Consider the following 22,371-nt stretch of genomic DNA (forward strand, 5'->3'; position numbering starts at 1 on the left):
TGCAGTGGTGTAAAGTAACTAAGTACATTTACTTAAGTACTGTACTTAAGTAAATGTTGAGGTAATTGTACTTTACTTGAGTATTTCCAATTTCCAATACTTTTACTTTTACTCCACTACATCTCAGAGGCAAATATTGTACTTTTACTCCAATTATTTGAAAACTTTAGTTACTAGTTACTTTTCAGATATAAATGATGATATTATGAAACATACATTAACCACTTTAGCCCTATTTTATACATATGCTATTTGAAAATAGCCGATCTACAAGCTCGTAGCTTGTAGATCTGCTATTTTCAAACATTTTTGTACTTTTACTTTTGATACTTTAAGTACATTCTCTGATACCAATACTTTTGTACTTTTACTCAAGTACATTTTTAATTCCAAACTTTTACTTGTAACAGAGTACTTCTGCATTGGAGTAGTGATACTTTTACTTAAGTAAAACATTTGAGTACTTTTTCCACCACCGTTCATATGTGGCCAAGTCAATTCTTTTGGGCTTGTTTTCATAGACCTGGTTACTTATTTCTCTCACAAAGTCTGGCAACAGGTTACAATGCTATGAAACTAGCATTGTAGCCCAGTGGTACAACAGGCAAAACGTAGCGAACGTGCGTCGGCCTGACGGTGAATGTCGACTGAACGGACGGAAAAACGGGAGCCGCAAGTGACGGAGGGGGAGTAAAAAACGACAACGCAAGGAGCGCCGGCGCTAGTTACGTATCCTTACGTCCGACTATGAATGATACTTAACCCTTCCATTGTTAATGCAAATCGATACTTTTTTCATATCAGCCAATCACATTACAGCTAGTGTCAACACCACTAACTGTAATGTGATTGGCTGACTTTGCAAATTCAGGACTGTGATTGGCTAGCGAAACATATGACACATGTGCAGCCCTATGAATAGCAGTATATGGACTTTAAAAAAAGTCATTTATCCTTTTTTTAAAGTGAGTCATGTTGTGATGACCACACACCGCCCACTTCACACTGGGTGTGATTTTTTAAATTAAAGAGAAGATTACTTTCTATCCTTTCAGGGTCTATAATGTGGAGTCAATGATTTTGGAACTATTTTGAACAATTGATTATTAATTGTGCTACCGTGAGGCAAAGAGTGTGAAACTATTACACTATAACGACTGTCTGTCTGTTTGTCATTTTGTCTGCACATTTGTCCACCAGAGGGTGCCACGGCTCAACTATGCCATCTCTGGGTTACCTTGTTGGCTGGACCAGAACAGCCAGCCCAATAGATAGACTTGGACAAGACTGACTCACTGACTGAATGACAAAACTGATGAAGTTACAGCATTGGCCATTAATCACCTGTATATTTTTCACAAGAACCATTCAACATAAAGCTGTTTTTGACGACTTTTCTAAGCACTAAGCAGAGTGTCTATCAGTGACAGACACTCCAATCATATGCAGGTAGATTTGGGTCTTTGCTACGGTCTGGAGTAGCAAAGACCCAAATCTACCTGCATATGATTGGAGTGTCTGTCACTGATCTCTGTGAATGCGGAAAACCACAGACTGTTGAACATATTATCGATGAATGCCCAATCTTCAAATCACCACATGGAGTCAGCGGCCTCATTGAACTGGATGATGATACCACTTCTTGGCTGATGTCCCAATTGCCTGTGTAGCCCTACACGAACGAACGAACGAGCACTATTAAACAGTTAACACTATTTCTATTTATCTACCAGCCTGCCATTTAGGTTTCACCTAGCCGTGTTTGGTTTTGTTTCTAATCATAAACCATTTTAAAGAATTATTAATTCATGTTCAGAAAATGTGCACTTACTGTTGCATGGTGCAGCCAAATCCCAGTCCCATGAACCAAGAGCGCACATAATGGATTTGCTTTTGCCTTGTGCAACAGAATATCCTTTTCTACATTCATATGATACGTTCTTCTCGTCAGGAAATGTTGTCTGGTATTCATGCAAAATTACTGCATGGGGTATTTCAGTAGGCTGTGTACATGCAAATACGCCCCCTGTAACAGATATATTAATTACATGAGAGGAGAACAAAAAAGATGGACATGCAGTCATTTGAATTGGAAAGTTAGAAACACATCACAGGGATTTGAATTTTAAAAACAACATTAAACTAACACTTTGATTAACAAATTCCTGTTCAAACATCTCACAGGCTTACTGTAACAGATAGGAAGTGATGTCCAGTTTCCTTGTCCACATGTAGCAGTGGCAATGTCATCACTGATGTCATACCCTTCATCACAATTAATCCTAATGGTTTCACCATCCTTAAATGACCTGTGAGGAGGTGTGTATTCTGCATTAGGGATCTCTGGGCCAAGGCAATCGTTTTCATCTGAAGAGAAAGCATTTGCAACTTTACATTTCATTCACCATTTTCACACAGCAGCCACAGGGTGGGTTTCCCCCACTATTATGATGTATTTAAGTGAAAAATAGCCACTGTGAATATACTCACTGCTACCATGTAATATATATTTTTAATTTAATTACATAGCATTCATTTTGACAAAGATCATATGTATACTGCATTGTAGTGACCCTGCAGGAGTAATGCCTAATTCCCACCACCAGCAGCGTTTTTCCTCAAAGCGTTTTTCTGCTAAATGGGTGTGTATAAAATGTCTCACATGCATCAACTTGGTATGTATGCCTAGTGCACGCCCTTTTCAGACAACGGCATGCTTCTGATTGGTTGCTGGTGTGCTGCATAGTGGCAACAGAAAAGTTGAACTTTTCTCAATTTGCCGCAACAGTTTTTGCTGGCTCCACCTCCTGCTACAGCGTCGAAGGCAGTGGTCGCTCTTCACCATGCATAGACAATGCATGGAATTTCGCTACTGTCTCAGGATGGTGAAGCAGAATACCAGCAGAATACCACCGCTGGTGTAAATTCAGTGTAACATGGGAGATGTTACACTGAGAAGTGGGGGGTTGTCTTGGTTCAGCTGGATAGTTCAAGTTGTATTGTACTGTATTAAAGTATATTCTCATCCCCCTTGCAGTTAGAACTGCAGATTCACTCCCAATTTTCTGCCGTAATCTGAAGACTCAAGACTCCACCTTAGCCCGTAGCACGTGACCCGGTTTTGACGACCATGCAGACCTACTCTGGTCATTTGTTCTCATGTTTTTGTTACTTTGGCTTGTTATTTCACCACACGGTTAAAATGTTATTTAGATATAGCGTTATTTAGACAGGTGCTAAGTTCATTGTTTATCTGGTATCCTAGTTTCAGTGTATTGATTACTAGTTTGATAGTATTGTTTAAACTTAAGCTAGATTCTTGGTTTACTGGTGATCCTAGTTTACTGTGGCACTACACTGTCTCTCTCTGCAAGTTTACCTTGCTGAGCGTCACACACACACACACACACACACACACACACACACACACACACACACACACACACACACACACACACACACACACACACACACACACACACACACACACACACACACACACACACTTTACCGGTAATTATGTTTTGCGTGACAGCATATCATTATGGAACACTTACCTATACATTGTGGTGTCTGTGTCCAGTTGCCATTTTGACATGTGCTTGTTGCCCACCACCCCTCTGTGTTTGGTTTACGTCCCTGGTCACACCTGTAATTGATTGTTGCTCCATGAGTATAGTTCTCTTTCTCTGGAGAAAAAATCACACCCTGTGTGAAGGAAGCGGTGCCTTTGGGGCGGGGCTTAACTCATTTCAGTTCGTCCCTATTGGTGGTCTGAGTCCACTTACCAAATTTTTACTTGGTAGCATGCTGCAAACTGGAATGATGGCTGTTTAAAGCCCAGCCAATGGGCAGACAGAGGGGGCGGGGCTTAAGTAATTACAGTTCGTCCCTATTGGTGGTTTTAGTCCATGTACAAAATTTGTACTCCGTAGCATGCTGCGAACTTGAGTTATGGCTGTTTGAAGGCCAGCCAATGGGAAGACAGAGGGGGCGGGGCTTCAGCAATGCATGCTGGTCCCTATTGGTGGTCTAAGTCCACATACCAAATGTGGACTTGGTGGCATGCTGCAAACTGGAGTTAAAGCTGTTTAAAATCCCGTGCTCATCCCGTGCTCATACGGGCGCTGGGGGTCCCTTGACCCCTCTTTGATAACTTCATCAATTCATGCTCGTGCCTATTGGTGGTCTAGGTCCACATACCAAATGTGGACTTGGTGGCATGCTGCAAACTGGAGTTATAGCTGTTTTAAATCCCGTGCTCATCCCGTGCTCATACGGGCGCTGGGGGTCCCTGGACCCCTCTTTGATAACTTCATCAATTCATGCTCGTCCCTATTGGTGGTGTAAGTCCACATACCAAATGTGGACTTGGTGGCAGGCTTCAAACTGGAGTTATAGCTGTTTTAAATTCCGTGCCCTAAACGGGCGGACGGACAGAACATACGCGGGGGGGTCCCTGGACCCCGCTTTGATAACTTCATCAATTCATGCTCGTCCCTATTGGTGGTGTAAGTCCACATACCAAATGTGGACTTGGTGGCAGGCTTCAAACTGGAGTTATAGCTGTTTTAAATTCCGTGCCCTAAACGGGCGGACGGACAGAACATACGCGGGGGGGTCCCTGGACCCCGCTTTGATAACTTCATCAATTCATGCTCGTCCCTATTGGTGGTGTAAGTCCACATACCAAATGTGGACTTGGTGGCAGGCTTCAAACTGGAGTTATAGCTGTTTTAAATCCCGTGCCCTAAACGGGCGGACGGACAGAACATACGCGGGGGGTCCCTGGACCCCGCTGTGATAACTTCAGCAATTCATGCTCGTCCCTATTGGTGGTCTAAGTCCACATACCATATTTGGACTTGGTGGCATGCAGCAAACTGGAGTTATAGCTGTTTAAAATCCCGTGCTCATCATCCCGTGCTGATACGGACGGACATACGGACAAAGTCAAGCTTAGAGCGGTTGGCACCGCTAAAAACCCACCCTCCAGTCCGGGTGCAGGACAGCCTCTTTTCTCCCTTTGCCCTGAAACAGAATAATAATTGTAATGTTTTTATTCATTGTGTTATTTAGTCAACTAACAAAATTGCCAGCCAAGCTTCCAGTAAACCCTGCAGTGTTTACTTCATTGCATGTCTGTGAGCTCTGTGGACAACTGGACAACTGGACAATGATTTACTTAACCAATGACCTCTAAATTAGAAAGAAACCCAGCAGAACAAAATTAAGACATCTAAAGTACATTGTGTTAGTCGCTATCTCAGTCCAACAGCAGAGTACAAGGTGCTTCACAGAAGTGACCGTCAATATTTGGGCCTGCTTCTGATCAGTACAAGTTAATCATTGTCAAAGTGAACTTGTATTCGTATTTCTTTGAAAAGTAAATTGGTTTCATTTATTTATTAGAGCTATTAATGCTACTTGTGCCAGGTTGAAAGTGTTTATGTCTATGGGTTTTTTAAATAAATATTAACCAATTAACCTATAGTATTAACAAGAGTAACTAACTAAATTGGGATTCATTGGAATATTGTTTTTTTTTTCCCTTTTCTCTTAAAAGTAACAGTTTTGGACATAAAGGTTTGTTGTATTGTTATATGCCATATACCAGCGGTTCTCAAACAATTGGTCGCGACCCAAAGTGGGGTCGCGGGGAGGTGCCGTTGTTGTTGCACGTTGGCAACTGTTTTTTTAAATATAATTTGTCACACTCAGAGTTAACAAATGACAAGTGACAAATAATTCTTGAATCTTAAAACTATTAAGAAACATTAGCAAATCATTTGCTAATATTTTCTCCAAATATAAAGATATGCCGAAAGATAGAATATATACAGTACAGTATGCTGTATACAGTGTACAAGGCTGATGTAGGCAATATATAAATGTAATATATAAATAAATATGAATTATTTGACATGTTGAAAGTGTACACAGCATTTCACCTGTATGCGTAAATATATAAAATATTGCGCTTGTATTGAATACACATCATGTGTACTCATGCAAAGGGTTGCAGAATATACAGTAGGTACCTCCCCATAGAAGCATATTCATTTACGTTCTCTTGTGTGTATTTTGTATGATCCTAGAGGCCAGTGGGGGAGCAACCCAGGTCCAGAAGTGAACCAGGGACATCACAGCTATATATAAACATGTTTTTAACACATAAGCCATTGCCAGCCAAGCTTCCAGTAAACCCTGCAGTGTTTACTTCATTCATTGTATGTCTGTGAGCTCTGTGGACAGCTGGACAATGATTAACTTGTCGGGATCTGGAAAATGTAGTACGTGCACCACCAATGACCTCTAAAACACTTAGCCTAACATTATTTTACTTGGCTATTCATGAAAACACTTAAAGCGATATTTCGCTTTCAAACATGTTTGGGTCACTTTAACCCTGGAACACTAACGTTGGGTGATTTTCATTGTGTTGCTGATGTCTGAGGTGGGTGGGTCCTTGGGTACCTTCAGGCTGCTCAGTGACATCATTGAAGGTACAGTAGGCTTGTTTACCTGCCCCCATCCCTGGTTTTGGGGTGATTGGGGATTTTTGGATGATTGGGTGATTTTCACCCGACAACAGTGATAGAGAGTAAAATAAATCGGGTGGGCTCTCCCACAGTTGTCAGTCATGTAGAGTACCTCAATTTGCCAGGTATTGTTATACTTTAATATATTTTGATGAGAAGTATTTTTTATGGAATATATTATATTGGGTAAAATATACCTGACATTAGTGTGTGATAATATTCAACGTTAATGTTCTAGGGTTAACGTCTGCTCTGGCTTTTCTGTTTTTTAAGTTGCTTGTTTCAGTATTTAGACATTTGATATTCATTTTCAGACACACCCCCTTCCTATATAACCCATTGAAACTCCATTTTCACCATTTTAGATTCATAATAAAACACGTCCCTGGTTCTGGTGACTGATATTGTCTTTATAATGTGTGATTCACTTCAATTACTTTTTTCTATACTTTATGTTTTGAAAAAAAAAGAAAGAAAAAGAATTAAGAGGGGAAAAAATAATTGGAAAAAACACGCCCTCCTTACAATAAGGACAATATTAGTCACCAAAACCAAGGATGTGTATTTTCAATGAATCTAATGGTTTAAATGGAGTTTGAGGTTACAACGGGCTATATAGGAAGCGGGCGTGTCTGATAAAATGAATATCAAATATCTAAATACTAAAACAAGCAGCTTAAAAACTGTCTGGTGTGACCACAGAAGTCAGAGTAGACGTTAAAATGCTTTAAGATCTGTTTTATACTGAACTTTGGCACACTGTGTGTGCACACAATATTGATCTGGAACAGATAAGAGAAGTTGGAGCATGTGCCACACATTCTCTCCTCTCTTCTTGCCATTCTCTCCCCTCCTCCCCCTCCCCCCATAGCTCCCCTCCCTCTCCTCTCCTGTCCTCTAAAGTGCTGTGTTTTAGCTGATCTTTATCACTCTCCTTACAGGTCAACCAGATATCCATACCGCGCGCGCACGCACGCACGCGCACACACACACACACACACACACACACACACACACACACACACAGACACACACACACACACACACACACACACACACACACACACACACACACACACACACACACACACACACACACACACACACACACACACACACACACACACTTGCCCTATTACATAATATGTCAAAAGGGCCCCAATATGTCAAGCCCTCAATATTACTGGGGGCTTGTCCAAAATAGGTTTATTTTAGTTTATCAGCCTAGGTTCTGAATTGTTTCTAGATTAGTCCATTGTTACTGTGACTGAGTGTTTTCTCTGGATTTAAGCTTCTTTTTCCCCCCAGGTAATCCTGGTTAGGGACTCAAGTCATATACACGCATATAAGCTGGTAGCACCATTGTTGGCAGTGAGTGACATTCTTTGAGCTTCCTTAACAGTTCCGAGGGGCAAATTCAAAAAATGCCTCTGGTGATAAACCCGCCCCATATTTGCATACTGGGCCCTTATTGGTCCCTCACAACTTCGGAGGGACCTAATCTGCCAAGGGCAATTTTTTTTTGCAATGGCAGATTTGTCTGGAACCAGGCTACACATTTTCAGGGACTTTGGCCTTACGTCCAGGCTAATGACTGTCTCGTTGCGACACGTTATGGACTAATTTTGCTGAACGTTAGCCCCCCAGAATAAGGACGCTTGGGTGGTTCATCAAGATAATCTAAAGTAGGTGAAACGTTACAGCGAGAGGTGACATGGGCCACTCACCCTCCACTTCACACCCCAGCAGCTCCAGCCTCAGACCCAGACCCTCGTTGGTGGCCCTCTCTGGGTAGATCCTGACGAAACGAGTTAGCAGCGAGCCCAGGGACCTCAACTCTGGAGTGTCGTGATTCTGGTTCCCTATGAAGATCTGAGAAAGACAAGAGACAGAGGGAGACAGGTCAGGGTTTAACTGTGTTGTCTCTGACTTATTCTATTTTTCTATGAGTCTATCAGACTCCTAATTAGCCTATTAGAGACTTCCACCGGAGAGCTAATTGTATTACATGGTGTCTCACAATGGAATAACTGGTGTTTGAACTGGTTCTAGATGAAGAAGAATGAAGAAGAAGAGGCTCAGTAAAAAGCTACAAGACACAGCCTCTATTTAATAACTGCAGTCGTTTCTTTTTATTTCTTCTCAGAGCGGAAGAAAATGTTTTTGAAACACAGGGGAGAATGCTCTGGTGGGATTCAAGCACAAGGCTATAGCACACAGCAAAGTCCAGTGTGTCAATTTAACTTCGAAAGTGTTCAGATCGGTCCGTTTTTGTACTTTCAAGGTTGAATTAACACATTGAACTTGCCACTGATCTTGACGGGTGGGTGCAGATACAAAGGGGTTCAACCCTAAACCCTTGCTTACACCATCACAGGACTCACAAAATACAGCTTTAAGTCCAATCAGAGCTCAATAGAATGTACAAATGATGCTCGGGGTTAAGTGTATAATGCATGGTGGGATTTTGCCACATGTGGACATTCAAAAAGAAGTCACAGTCACAGAAAAGGTGACAACCATGCATTTCAAACACATTTTCATAATATCATCTTTTGACACTCAAACAAAACCCAGACCATCTGCGACCAGAGTAGAATAAAACAAGAATGTGCAACAAATTAATACAAATGTCAAGATCTGTTTCCAGTGATACAGAAGTCCATTTGATAAGAGAGCAAAACAAAATGAAACAGAGGAAACCCAGATGAAGGTCCGGAAATCCAAACCAGGGCGCAGCCTTTCATAGTTCACAGATAGAAGCAGTAGCCCAGATGAAACTGGTTATGGACACACTGTGAGCCCGGCGACCAGACACCAGACACTCACCAGTCACTCACCTGACTACTGGCACACACGTCTCAGCAGGTGTGTGCTGGCAGATTGCTCAAAACAAGAGCGATTACCAACAGAAGCATATTGGGTGATTTTGGCAAATTATTTGGAGGCGCTACCCATACGTTTAGCTGTGTTGCTCATTCCACGAATGCCTGATCCTTACAAGCTGTACCTCGTTGTAAAGGTGACTAATCAACAACACAAATCATATAAAACACAATACCAATTGGTATTATTAAAGGGGAGATATAATTGACCAAAGTTAAGTTTCCAAACTTTTTTTGAGCAGTTTGTTGTTTTAAAGATTGTTCTAACTCAAGTGGGTGGCAGAGTCCACACCACAACTTTAATGACAACAACACTAACAATATCATTGGGATCACTTTAAGAGAGATTTGATGAACAGTAACACTGACAGCCGGTTAAGGGCATCTCGTTCATAAAATCACTCACATTCAACATGTTTACAGATCTTTCATCAGTGTGGATGCTCGCATCATTATCATTATAGTTATCCACTTAGTTATCAGTCTGGCTGTGGACGGCCCATGTATTCCTTTGTTGGTAAAGGACCATATTGTAAAACCATGTGGATGTAAACTGGATGTAAAACCATGTGGATGTTGTGAGTCACATGTCTCTAAACCGTCGTTCCTGTCAACTGATCGTTTAAAGATAACCTTCAAAACAATAACTGCAGCCCACCTTAGGCTCGGTGGTGTTGTCCTCCTTCACCATGGTCCACTTGTCTCCGTCCAGACTGTGGCCAACCTTGAACCTCCTCATGAAGACATTCCTGTCACGGCGCTTCCCTCCCTGGATCACCACGCCGCTCACCAGCTTGTCCAACCCCAGGTCCACCTACAGGGGAGAGCAGGAGAGAGGTTGGTTAGTTGGTTAGTTGATTGATTGATTGATTGATTGATTAATTGATTAACTGACCACTCACTCACTCACCCACCCATCCACTTGGAATATAAATATTCTCAGTGAACAGAAAAAGGGGTCAATTGAGCAAACAAAGAGAAAAGTATACAGGGAACAGATTGTTTTATTGGGGAAAACTCCAACAAAGCATCCCAGTCCACCAGATAGTCAAAGCAGATGAAACGAGTCTTGGCTGTACATTGCAACAGCACCGCAAACAACCTGGAATGGACACTGAACCATTGTGAATGAAAGCTGCTTCCTGACAGTTATGTATTTATCATTTTGTTCTCAACAAAATGCAACAAACAAAAAAACTAAAACGTCTATCTCTTATTCCCAGTCGGAAACCATGAGCGTACCTGAAGCCACTCGTTCCTGAAGGGTTGTTTGGTTTGTTGCTGGGTCCATCCCGACCGCCCGGTCAGCAGACGAGCATTTTTAGCCACCCAGCCTCGGTCTGCGTGGGATGAGGCATTGATCTGGGCATCTGAGACCTGACCTGACACCATACCCAGCATCCCCGAACATGGATAGTCTGTTGGAGAGAGAGAGAGATGGGAGGAGGAAGGGAGAGAGACAGGACAGTAGATATGAGAGAGAGAGAAGGAAAGGTAAGATGAAGGGGGGGGGCAGGGTGGAAAATACATTAGCAACGGTGTCCTGTAACTGAAAGGGTCACAAGTTCAATCCCTGCAACAGCCACATGTGTCCTGTTGATGTTCCCTTCAGCAAGACAAAATAAAATCTGTACTTGTTTTGCCTCTGCAAACCGTTTTGGAGAAATTCGAGAGATTAGGGTGAATACTAAACGACAATAAATTACACTAAATGACAACAACGTACACACACACAAACACACACACACACACACACACACACACACACACACACACACACGTGCGCACACACGCACACACACACGCACACACACATACGCACACACGCACATTAATTGGATTGGTTGGGTCCAAGCACGCAGTGACAGACGTTTTCTTTCAAGCACCCCATAAATAAACATAACCTCATTTGACGCGCGGAGACGTAGCGAATGGCAGGATGAATGGATGTTTTAGGAGCCTTTTTGTTCAGATTCCTCAAAAACAAGCACAAGTAATGGCGCTGTTTATCACACGTTTATTGCTGAATCTAATATCCAAAAGACGGGGCTAAATCTAATAAATCCAGAGGGAAACAATTGTCTCTCTGGCGTGGGATTTGCATTTCTTTTTCAAAGCAATGCACGGTTTAACAAACAGAGCTCCAGAACTACATGTGATGTTTAAGAGAGAGGTGAATTCCTACACAGTGTGAACTACGCTGTAATCAGCTTTTACAACTACTTATGCATCAACACTTTCGTTCTCAAACATTTTCATGTCAAGGACCCACAAATTAATATTTGACTAATTAATATGAGAAAAGCTCACAATATGTCACATTGCGACACGTTGTAATCTTGTAGATCAGCTATTTCTAAACAGGCAAAAAATGTAATAGGAAAGTGTTTAAACCACTTTGAGAACCAGCGTGTGCTACATTGCGATTGCATGTGTCTGCACTACCTGAGGTCCTGCAGCCGTAGATCTCAAAGCGCATGCAGATGCCTTGCTCCCAGGACATGGGTCTGATACGAATGTAGCGGGCCAGAGTCTGCTTGGGCAGGACGGCCCGAGCCTCGTCCGTTGGGTTGTGGTTCCCATTGAAGATCTGCGGAAAACAGAATGGTTAGAACGACTCCTGTCATTTCAGTTCCATGAGATAAAGAAGCAGCAATGCAACATGGCCACCTGATAGCGCGTTACGTCCAACATTTGGCCAAGGAATCGTATTTGTGTCACGGTCTGAGTCAGGGCAGATTGTAGGACCCAAGTGCAGGAGAGACAGAGGCTGAACAGGTCAATTCAAAGGGTTTAATAACTCAAAAGGTCGGAATACAAACAAGGAACTGAACTTACTACGCAACATAAGACAATGAACAAGCAAGGATGCAGTATAAACACAGGACTTAAATAGACAGGGAATAATAAGACACAGGTGAACTCAACAGACAATCAACACTGGGATAGGCTGGGGGACTAATAAGAGGACGAGTAATGAACAGGGAGGTGAGACAAAACAGGTAACAGTAACTAAGCAGAACAGGAAACAATACTACAATATAAAGGTACAGAACAACAGGGCAAAAGGCAACAATAACAGAGTAACAAAAACACAAGACTAAATACAGAACAACAGGACAAAGGCCTAATAAGTCCAAGACCTTATAATAAGGGCAGACAAAGGCTAAATAATAAAGTCACAGTCCATGGCCCGAGGAGCGGACCGTGACAATTTGCTCTTTCGTCTACCCACTGTTTGATTATAATCTTCGCCAGAGATGAGGGCAAGCGAGGAGATTATATTAACCTGCAACATTTTTATAATGGAAGTAGACAGGCGGTCAGATCGGCCTAAAACCTTGCCTAAATATGGAGTTATACGTCATAGACTTGCTCAAATATGGCGATACGCACTCCACCAAGCGTACCTTTCTAGTCGAGTGTGTTTTTGTGTTTTTGACGTAGCTTGCATAGCTTGACACAGCTTGCTTATTTCAGAACACATGAACAGATAGCGAGGAGGTGACATATTATTACCTTCTGCTTGGAACCTTCCTTGATGGTGATCCAGTCCTCTCCGTTGGAGCTGACGTCCACTTTGTAGGAGCGGACAAAGTAGTGCTTCTTGGTCTCCGTGGAGATGGCCCCCTGCGTTCCGATGGCCGACATGAACCGCAGGAAACCCAGGTCCACCTAGAAACACAGGAAGTACCAGGAATGTCAGAGGAAAGAGGTCACACGGGTTCTAAGTAGCAGTGGCCGGGAGGTTAGAGAGGCGGGCGCTATAAAGGTCACTGGTTGGAATCCCTGGATTGACTTGGAAAATCTAAATAGTTATAGATGTTGTGTAGTGTGTACTTTGACTAATAGATATACAAGCCCAATCTACATTATGAGAAATACATTTTGTGCATTTCCTGGTAGTTTCAGTTAAAGCAAAACGGAACTAAGGATCCCAATCTTAATAGTAATTCCAGCTGGAAGAAACACATCGGAATGATAGATGCACTGAAAGGCCCCTGTAGCCTAGCCTCGTGCTGACATGTACTCCGTGCAAGCGGTCAAATCACCTCACAGTCCACCATTCATATTCTTTTAGGTGCTTTTCAGGAAGGGTGAACATTTATTTGAACATGCGTGACTGTTCCTGAATGGAGGTCTATGAAGCACGGCATGGATTTATCTGAAACTATATGGAAGAAACATATCGGTACATTGGAAAGATACATTATCCCATTTACCAGACAGTCTTTCTGTCACTATATCACTGTGAGTTATACAGGAACAAAATAAAGGAGTCTTCTGAAATACTCCTACTGGCTTGGAAACCGGCTGACAAATGTCAGATTCAGTGCTTCCCCCTTCAGATGCGGCTTATTGCAATGACAGCTATTAAAACCGGGAAAGCATGTGTCATTTTAGATATTTGCATTGGCTATTAACACATCGGGTGCCAAACACGGTAAAAAAACATGTTTTCGAAGAGTAGCGCATAGGTGCCAAACAGTGCCAAAAACTGTGTTATTGAATCTTTTTGTTTTTTTCGTTTTCTTTCCACACAGGAGGGGCTAGCGCAGCTCTGGAATCACCCACGGTGATTCTGAGAAGGAAGGGACAGATGGATCACCGTGCCAAAAAACATGGCTCCCCATCCACTTCCGTTCTATCTCCTTGATACGCATGCATTGTTTACATGGATTTGCTCGTCGTGGAGTCTAGAGCTTTAAACAGCGCAGCGCAGCGCAGCGCAGCGCAGCGCAGCGCAACGGTGATATTTCTGGCACCGAATGTAATCTGTTTTAATAAAATTCTGGCACCCGTTGTGTTAAAAATAGCAGATATACAAGCTCACAGCGTGTCACTTCGTGCCGCGCTGCGAGCTTGTACATCTGCTATTTTTTAACATTTGTAAAACGTGTGAGAACTACTGATTTAGAAGGCATTTGTAGTAATTCATTCAAAATGAACGTTCTTTTTGGTGACCGGGAGCAAACTCGGTCACTTCCTCATAAGTTATTATTCCTATTTACAAGAGACACAAGAGACACACTGTCAATTACCAATCGGCGTGAGCTTCCCCTTTTAAGAAGTGTGTTTACCGTATTGTATCATCACAAACAAGACAATGAAAACCTAAACACTGTGACGGAATTCCTGGCAACTAGGAATAAAACATTACACAAGCCCCTTTTCAGCAATTAACTTCTGTCAGGCATCATAATTAAACTTTTGAAAAATCTAGCAAACAGCAGTTTGAGCTTTCAATAATGCATGATGGTTTGATTTTGCGGTGAACTGCTTCCCAAAGTGCATGCATAATCAAACCAGGAAGTGAGCGGTGATGTCATCGCTACATTCTAACTCCAATTGGGAGGACGAGTAAACATCTGTTTTTATATCGAGTTATAAGGGATCCATTGGCAAATTATTTCACCTGGTGGTTAATATGAAATGAGAAAATATTTATTTGCAGAGCAATACCGGAATGTACACAGTAAAATCCATAGTGTCGATGTAAATCAATTTAAAAGTACATTTGTACACTCTGAGCTAAAACAGTACTGAGGATTTTATTGTCTAGCTTCTCAGCACCGCATGGAAATATAAGGTTAATATTATGGTTTTAATATGATGCGTTTTTACCTGTATCCACTCTCTGATGGTGTCATCTGAGGGGGTCCAGCCACGTTCGTGGTAGTTGAGGCGAGAGCGCTCTGGAGACCACATGGAGTTGTACTGGGACGACGCTTTGATCTGTTTCGAGCTGATCTCTCCTGACTCCATCCCCAATGGCTCCATACAGGCAAAGTCTGTCCACAAACACAAACCTTTATCAGCTACAGAAATGACAGCCATTTCACTGCTTAATGTAGTAGTAATCTTAATCAGAAGAATGTCGAAAAACAACAGGAATGAAATTGTTGCATGGTTTCGAGTGACTGGTGGATACCAAAGTTTGTTTAATTAGGAGCTACCAGGGGTTAGGTAAATGCCTTGCTCAGGGACAACATGTACACTGGCCGAGCCGACAGGTCGAACCGACGACCTTCCGCCCCTACAGTGAGGATGATTCAGAAACAACAACTGCTTTTCTCTTAAACAAAACTAAGCTTAACAGGAGCAAGGATAACAAGGTTGTAGAGTAATTATCTGGGGGAATGAGTTCATATTAACGCCCGCCAACTGAGCCGAATCGAGTTCATCTCACCCCCCACACCTTGTTTGAAAATCTTAACTGCTCCTTTTTCCTGTCATCAACGGCCCAAAGTTCATAAATCTCCTCTTTCTGCAGTTCTGCGTGTCATCCTTTTACGGTGGACTTCTCCTCAGAGACATTGCTCTATCCACTCCACCGCAGTTAAGCCTCCGTGGAGATCAAAGTTCACCATATATTTTTCTGCCTATTTCACCTTGACCTACAGTTACTAGCCTAACTGTTTTTCTTATTAGGGAAGTGGTTTGCGTGTGTGTGTGTGTGTGTGTGTGTGTGTGTGTGTGTGTGTGTGTGTGTGTGTGTGTGTGTGTGTGTGTGTGTGTGTGTGTGTGTGTGTGTGTGTGTGTGTGTGTGTGCAGTATATGGAGACAGTGTGTCAGCCACAATGCCTCACACTGAGTTTAGAGGACAACACAACACAGTCACTATGCCACACCACAAAGAATCTGCAGCACGGCATCTCTATCAACGTAGGGTATGGGCACTGATGACGCGGAGGAGAGAACACGCCCCCAGCGCCCACAGCGTCCACTGCGGGAATTGAACCCAGGACCTTCTAGGCGACAGCGCTACCGACTGCGCCATCGTGCCCCCATTGTATTGTGTTCATTGCGATTCACAGTAAAGGCACATGTGGACAAAATTCTATTCTACCCTATTCTGATCTGAATGTATCTATGTATCTACATCCATGGTCATACTGGGGGGACTCACCCTCGTCGGAGTGTCCCACGGGCAGGCTCCTTTCACGGACGGTGTAGTTGGCGGAGAAGCCCTCCTTGGCGATGGCATTGTCCGTGGTGATGGTCATGGACAGGATGCCCGTGTAGGAGACAACGCGGCCCGGTGATGTCTGTCCACAGTACCTACCGATGTGAGGACCCACTGGAGGAGGGAAAAATGCAAGACACGGAAGGATGGAGATTGGGGGTGCACGAGGAGGAGGGGAGAGAGGGACGAGACAGCGGAGGAAAGGGAGGAAATGGGGGAAATATATAGGGATGGAGTGGAAAGAGATAATGTAAGGAGAGAGTGACAGAAAAGGGAGTGTGGAGAGGAATGGAGAGAAACAAAAGGTCAATTTCCTGGCCCATAAGCAAGCAAACATGCTGATTGTTCCATTTTGTTTCCCGAATTTAGTTTTGCCCCCTCAGGTGTTTTCCTTTTTGTGGCTAATGGATGACTGGAAAGCGGCGCCTGTTTTAGCCTCTTTCAACCCCCTGTGCCTATTTCGGGTGCTGTAAGCCTATATGATTTCAGTAGCTTGCACCCATACTGTATGCTGGAAAGGCAGTAAAGTCTGTGAGCTTGCAGATCAACTATTTATTTCTATTTGTGGTACAACAAAGTTCATAGGGCTTAAGGTGCATGGCTAACTCAAGCATGTAAAATGGAAGTAGTGTAGTAGCAGTAATACAGCAATACTTACAGTAGGAGGTCCCAGTACCATCCTCACACAGCTATTAGAATTCCCATTCTAAACGGATAAATACTTAAACTGAAACCCTGACTCCCAAGCTTTGACTCAGACAGAAATATATTTTAAGGCATTACCCCAGAATCCCTCCCGTGTCCTCACCTGCTGGGAAGCCGTCCCAGATCTCCAGCCAGTCATAGCGGCACAGAGCCCCTGGCGGCGGCGTGGTGTCGGGCTCCATGTCGAAGCTGTCGAACTCCACCACGATCTCAAACATTTTGGGGGCGAAGATCATGAAGGTGCAGTTCAGGTTGTTGCGGTACTTCTCGGGGAAGCCCGGCGTCTGGATTACCCCCCTGGAGGCTGTGAAGTTCCGGCTACATTCTGGACCTGTTGGTTGTTGAGAGAGAGAGAGAGAGAGCGAGATGTTGGAGTTCTGGATAACACATAATACAAATAGTTTAGTGTTTATTGACAGGCTTAACTGTGAATGTCTGTGTCTTATTGCACTGTATTTTTATTGGATCTTTCATTTTAAAAATAATAATCTGATTGTATGACTTGATTTAATTGTTAAAGCTATACAAATAAGGTTATTGCTATTATAATTGATGAGAGAAGAAGGATACCATTTTTAGCTGCGACCACACCGCTGGTATAAACCTCTCGTCAGTCTGTGATTTGGTGAGTCAGTTCCTGTGTCTGTTTGTCCACACGTCGAGGCACAAACTGAGAGTTGGTCACGGCTTATGATGGATCACACACTTTTACATCATTTTGTTGTGTTTTGGAGTCATTTGACATGTTTGTAAAATGCGACCAAAAATATCTAATGTCCCCTAAAAATAATCTGTTTTCATTTTGTGCGTTTGACTATTGCCCGACATCTGTCATTACATGAAATGAAACTTGTCATTTTGATCGTAACTTGCTGTCTGAAACACTACTAATGGCAACAAAAACAACAACTCTGCAAGAGATACTCAAACAGACACTTTACTGTCCTTCCAGGGCTATTTCTGTAGCAGGGGTCATTTTCGTGAATATGGATTATGGATACGCCGCATTTGTCCTCTTGGAATAAAACCGTTCCTTTTGTTCATTAAAGCCCTGTCTATGTAATTCCTACACATGTACTATACACATGGGAGAGCCAGGTGAGGGTTGTTTCTGTACTGAATGAGTCTGTCAGTTATTGCTCTCTGGAGACCCATACAAACAGGATCCTTTCAGGTGGTGTGTCTACCTTTGCTATCAGTTTTATATCCCGTCCGTATTGGCATCCGTTCAAGTGGACCCCGAGAGCCATTGGCGTCCCTTCAATTCAATTTGAGACACGTGTCCTGTGTTGCACTTTACCACTCTCTATGCTGTCTCGCTCTCCTGTCTTTGTGCCGCCCAATAAAGCAGAGATTCCATCAAAATATATTTTTTTAAAGGCTTCCATTGTCTGATTTTAAGCTGACGGAGCACATGAAAGAGGCAGCATTGCAAATTCAATCAGTTTAATTTCTTATCGTCATGACGTGCCCTTGAATGGCTTTTCCTTCTGATACTGAAAATGGCAGAAGCCTTTTTTGAGGGAATATTTTCTATAGAAGAGATAAAAAAAGATCCAAGATCCAGAGAACAAAGCACAACGTCTTAACTCTCAACTAGAAAAGTGTGCTCCTCTGAGCATAAATCTTCACAAGGGCGGGTTCGTTTTCGACCAGGCTGGTTTCAGAGACACACAGAAGACTGCTCAATTTAATGACTACTATAGAACAACACATATATAGAGGTAATGGTTAAAATTGTGATAGTGTCCCTTTAAAGAGAATAGTCTTTGCCCAGTAATGGTGTAGTGGATAAAAGCCCCATATCCCTGCTAGTCTAAAATTGAGCCTTCTCTTCTGTCTCCCCACTCCCCTCACTGAGATTGGACAGCAGAAAACAACATCTCGCAGGCAAAAACTTCACAGCATTAACCACATGAACCCTAGTGTACCTTATTCTGGGCATAAATATAAATATAATTATAATCATAATCGGCAAACATTTGGAGAAAATAGCGAATTGCGTTGCAACACATGAATTGTGACAATTTGTGACACATTGTGAGCTTCTAGATCGGCTATTTTCCGCAAAGAGATTTGGTGTAGAGGGAGAAAATGAGGGCGACAAGACCCCTGGAGGACCCTGGCCAACAAAGTATAGGGTTTAAGTGGTTAAAAAAGAAGGATGTGAAATGGAAATGTCCTCTGAGATCAGGGATTCCCTCTGAAAATGTTGATCTACAGCCGTTGGCATAAGCCTGGTTTCTATACCACTTTCAGTCCCCAAAACCCACTATAAATGTTGCTATCCATGAATGGTACCACTAAATGGTTCCTATAGATAATCTTAGATGTATTTTTATTTTACTCGACATGTGAGTCAATAGACCCGTAGAACTGGTAGAGCAGTACCTGGGTCCCAAATGTTTTGAGACAAAACATAATATAACAAAAATAAAGGAAGAAATAAACTCTGACCTGCCTTGAAGACCTCGTAGCGAACGGAGAAGCCCGCTCCGTGAGTCTCGTAGTCGGACACGAACTTGATGAGCAGCTGGTTGCCGATGGATATAATGGGCGATGGGGCGATCTTCCCACAGAACTTGCCCAGCATGGGGGAGCGCTCATCGCCTCCGTTGTACACCTTCACATAGTCGTATCTGGAGGAGGAGAGGGTGGAGGAGGAGATGGAGAGAAGTCATGGTGTGACGTACAGTGTAAACATAGGTGTTTGATAGACAAGTGATGATGCTTGAGCGAACGTAGGATAATATTTTATTTTATTTGTCTGCTTACTGATGTCACCCTGGTGTGATGAAACCTCAACCCAATCCTGAATAACACCTACATGCCCCATACAAAACACCACTGCCTTGATCAGCCGACATCTGTCTAAACTGTTTTCCGGCCTGATTTGGAGCTTTTATTGTCTTACTGACAAAGGTGAGAAAAGGAGAGAGAGAGAGAGAGAGAGAGAGAGAGAGAGAGAGAGAGAGAGAGAGAGAGAGAGAGAGAGAGAAAGAAAAAGAAGAAAAGAGGCAGGGGCAGTAATGGCAATAAAGAGAGCCAAGTGGAAGAGTGGAAAGAAACGTGCAAGCGAAAAAGACAGACAGAGGAAGCCAGAGAGAACAAGAGACCTCTACTGCATTATTTCAGCCTTCACCTGTAGGCCCCACGACCTGTCCACACCCTGCTGCTGCTCCTCAGCATCTACTTTGTGTGTGTGTGTGTGTGTGTGTGTGTGTGTGTGTGTGTGTGTGTGTGTGTGTGTGTGTGTGTGTGTGTGTGTGTGTGTCGGTGTGTGTGTGTGTGTGTGTGTGTGTGTGTGTGTGTGTGTGTGTGTGCGTGTGTGTGTGTGTCGGTATGTGTGTGTGCGTGTGCGTGTGTGTGTACACGTGTTTGTGTAAAAAATGGATGCTTGTTACATCGTCTGTAGGCTTATGTATGACAATGTCCATATGCAGCCATATACTTGTTGAGCATGGCATGTGCATTTTGTGTAATTGTATTTTGTGTTGTCTTGCGACTCCTTGCATAATAGGTATATATGATCATGATATGACCCAAAAACATGATTATATGCAGTCACTTTTTAATAGCTGACAGATGCACAGTGAACACAGTTTACAAACAACAGTGCCTGTTTGTAAGTGTACACACATCACAGTGAGCATATTTGTTGCACAAATTCATCTAAAAGCTTAGCCAGCACATGTACTGTAACGATACAATAATCAGCCAATTCCCCCAACCACAATACATCCATCCAATATGTCCAACCAACAATCCACACCTCATCATCTAAATTCCCAAAACACATCAAATTCCATTTCCTTCACAGTAATTGCCAATGTCCTCATGGCCTTATTTCATATCTGACCTGGACTTCAACATACAACATAAACTGATGTAACTCCATGACCAATAGGTGTCAGAGTTTCACACTGTATCCGGGTAGGATTGAGGAGACGAGAGAGAGATTGAGAATTGGAAGAGAGGGAGAAAGAGAGGGAGAAAAGGGGGACGTACGTGCGACAGGGGGAGCATGGGGAAGAGAGAGAGATGTAGGGGAGGGTGCTGTGGAGAAAAGCGACAGAGCGAGGGGACTGGGAGATGAGAAACAGAGAGAGAAACAGAGGCATAGCTAGAGAGGTAGAAAGACAGGGCTAGAGAGAGAGCACCAGAGAAATGGAGCTATAGAGAGAGGAAGAGGGGAAGCGAGAGAGAGAGGTAGAGAGGTAGGGAGGTAGAGAGAGAGAGAGAGAGAGAGAGAGAGAGAGAGAGAGAGAGAGAGAGAGAGAGAGAGAGAGATTGTTTAGGAAAGAGGGAAACAAACTCATAGGCAGAGCAGAGCTAGTCGAGAGAGGCGACAGGTGCATGCCAGTGGCCAGATTCTGCGAGAGAAATAAGCAACCAGGTCTATGAAAACAAGCCCAAAAGAAGCGACTATTGGCTACGGCTATTTTGAGCTTGTAGACCTGACAAAAAAACACAAATCTGGTATGGGTCTCCCTGGCACTAAATATTTTCAGATGGGGGGGGGGGGTCTGTGGAAAAATTCATATTAATTTTGGGGTCCTTGACCTGAAAATGCAACAAGCACACACACACACGCACGGGGAACCAACAACATGCACGCTCAGCTCAGCTCACTCACTTGCATTCGCGGTCCTCCAGATCAAAGTGCGGGTTGAAGTTGATGATGATCTTCTGGCCGGGCTCCGGGGCGGTGATCACCCACACACACTGCTGGGAGGGAGGGTAGGCGCCCGGGTAGCCGGGAGACATCAGGTAGTCCGTACTGTTGATCTCTATGTGGTCTCCGCATGTATCTGCTATACAGACAGACAGCACATTATATTATTAAACAGTGGGTTTTCAATCCTTTTCATATCAAAGGTCCATTATTTATTCTGCATTTATTTGAGCCACGGAACCACCGTTTGATGAGATTTAGCCTCTCTCTCAGACCCAAGACTTAGAATGTTTTGTTGTTGTTGTTGTTGGATTTTGTCCACAATTCCATGCTGTATTGATGGAGATATCAAAATAACAATTCTCCTACATTCTCTAATTGTGTAGGCGTCTTGTAAATTAAGTACCTAATGAAGATTTTTAACAATAATTTAACTCTTGAAAGCGTAAAATGAAACCAAATGGACCCGTAGGTAAGGGTCCATTTGGTTTCATTTTACGCTCTCAAGAGTCGAAAGATCCATAAGGGCCCATTTGGTTACCAACTTTCCATCATTTAGCTGGGGACCACCTGGAACCCCCTCAAGGACCACTGGTG

The 22,371-nt window shown here is 43.1% G+C and overlaps 1 protein-coding gene across 1 annotated transcript; it reads right to left on the bottom strand.

Moving 5' to 3' along the window:
• Nucleotides 1-1,592: 1,592 nt before the first annotated feature.
• Nucleotides 1,593-21,881, bottom strand: LOC311044962 (neuropilin-1a-like; the record flags this gene model as incomplete). The annotated part of the gene is made up of 11 exons (XM_084056771.1): nt 21,736-21,881; nt 19,557-19,738; nt 17,203-17,430; nt 16,338-16,508; nt 15,053-15,219; nt 12,947-13,102; nt 11,873-12,017; nt 10,670-10,845; nt 10,086-10,241; nt 8,270-8,414; nt 1,593-1,672 (listed from the first exon to the last, which is right to left on the bottom strand). Exons 1-11 carry the CDS (start codon nt 21,864-21,866, stop codon nt 1,593-1,595), a joined length of 1,737 nt encoding a protein of 578 aa, XP_083912897.1. The 5' UTR covers nt 21,867-21,881.
• Between the last annotated feature and the right edge of the window lie 490 nt (nt 21,882-22,371).

Source organism: Gymnoscopelus microlampas, assembly GCF_963454915.1.
Source record: "Gymnoscopelus microlampas genome assembly, chromosome: 5".
Classification (NCBI taxonomy): Eukaryota; Metazoa; Chordata; class Actinopteri; order Myctophiformes; family Myctophidae; genus Gymnoscopelus; species Gymnoscopelus microlampas.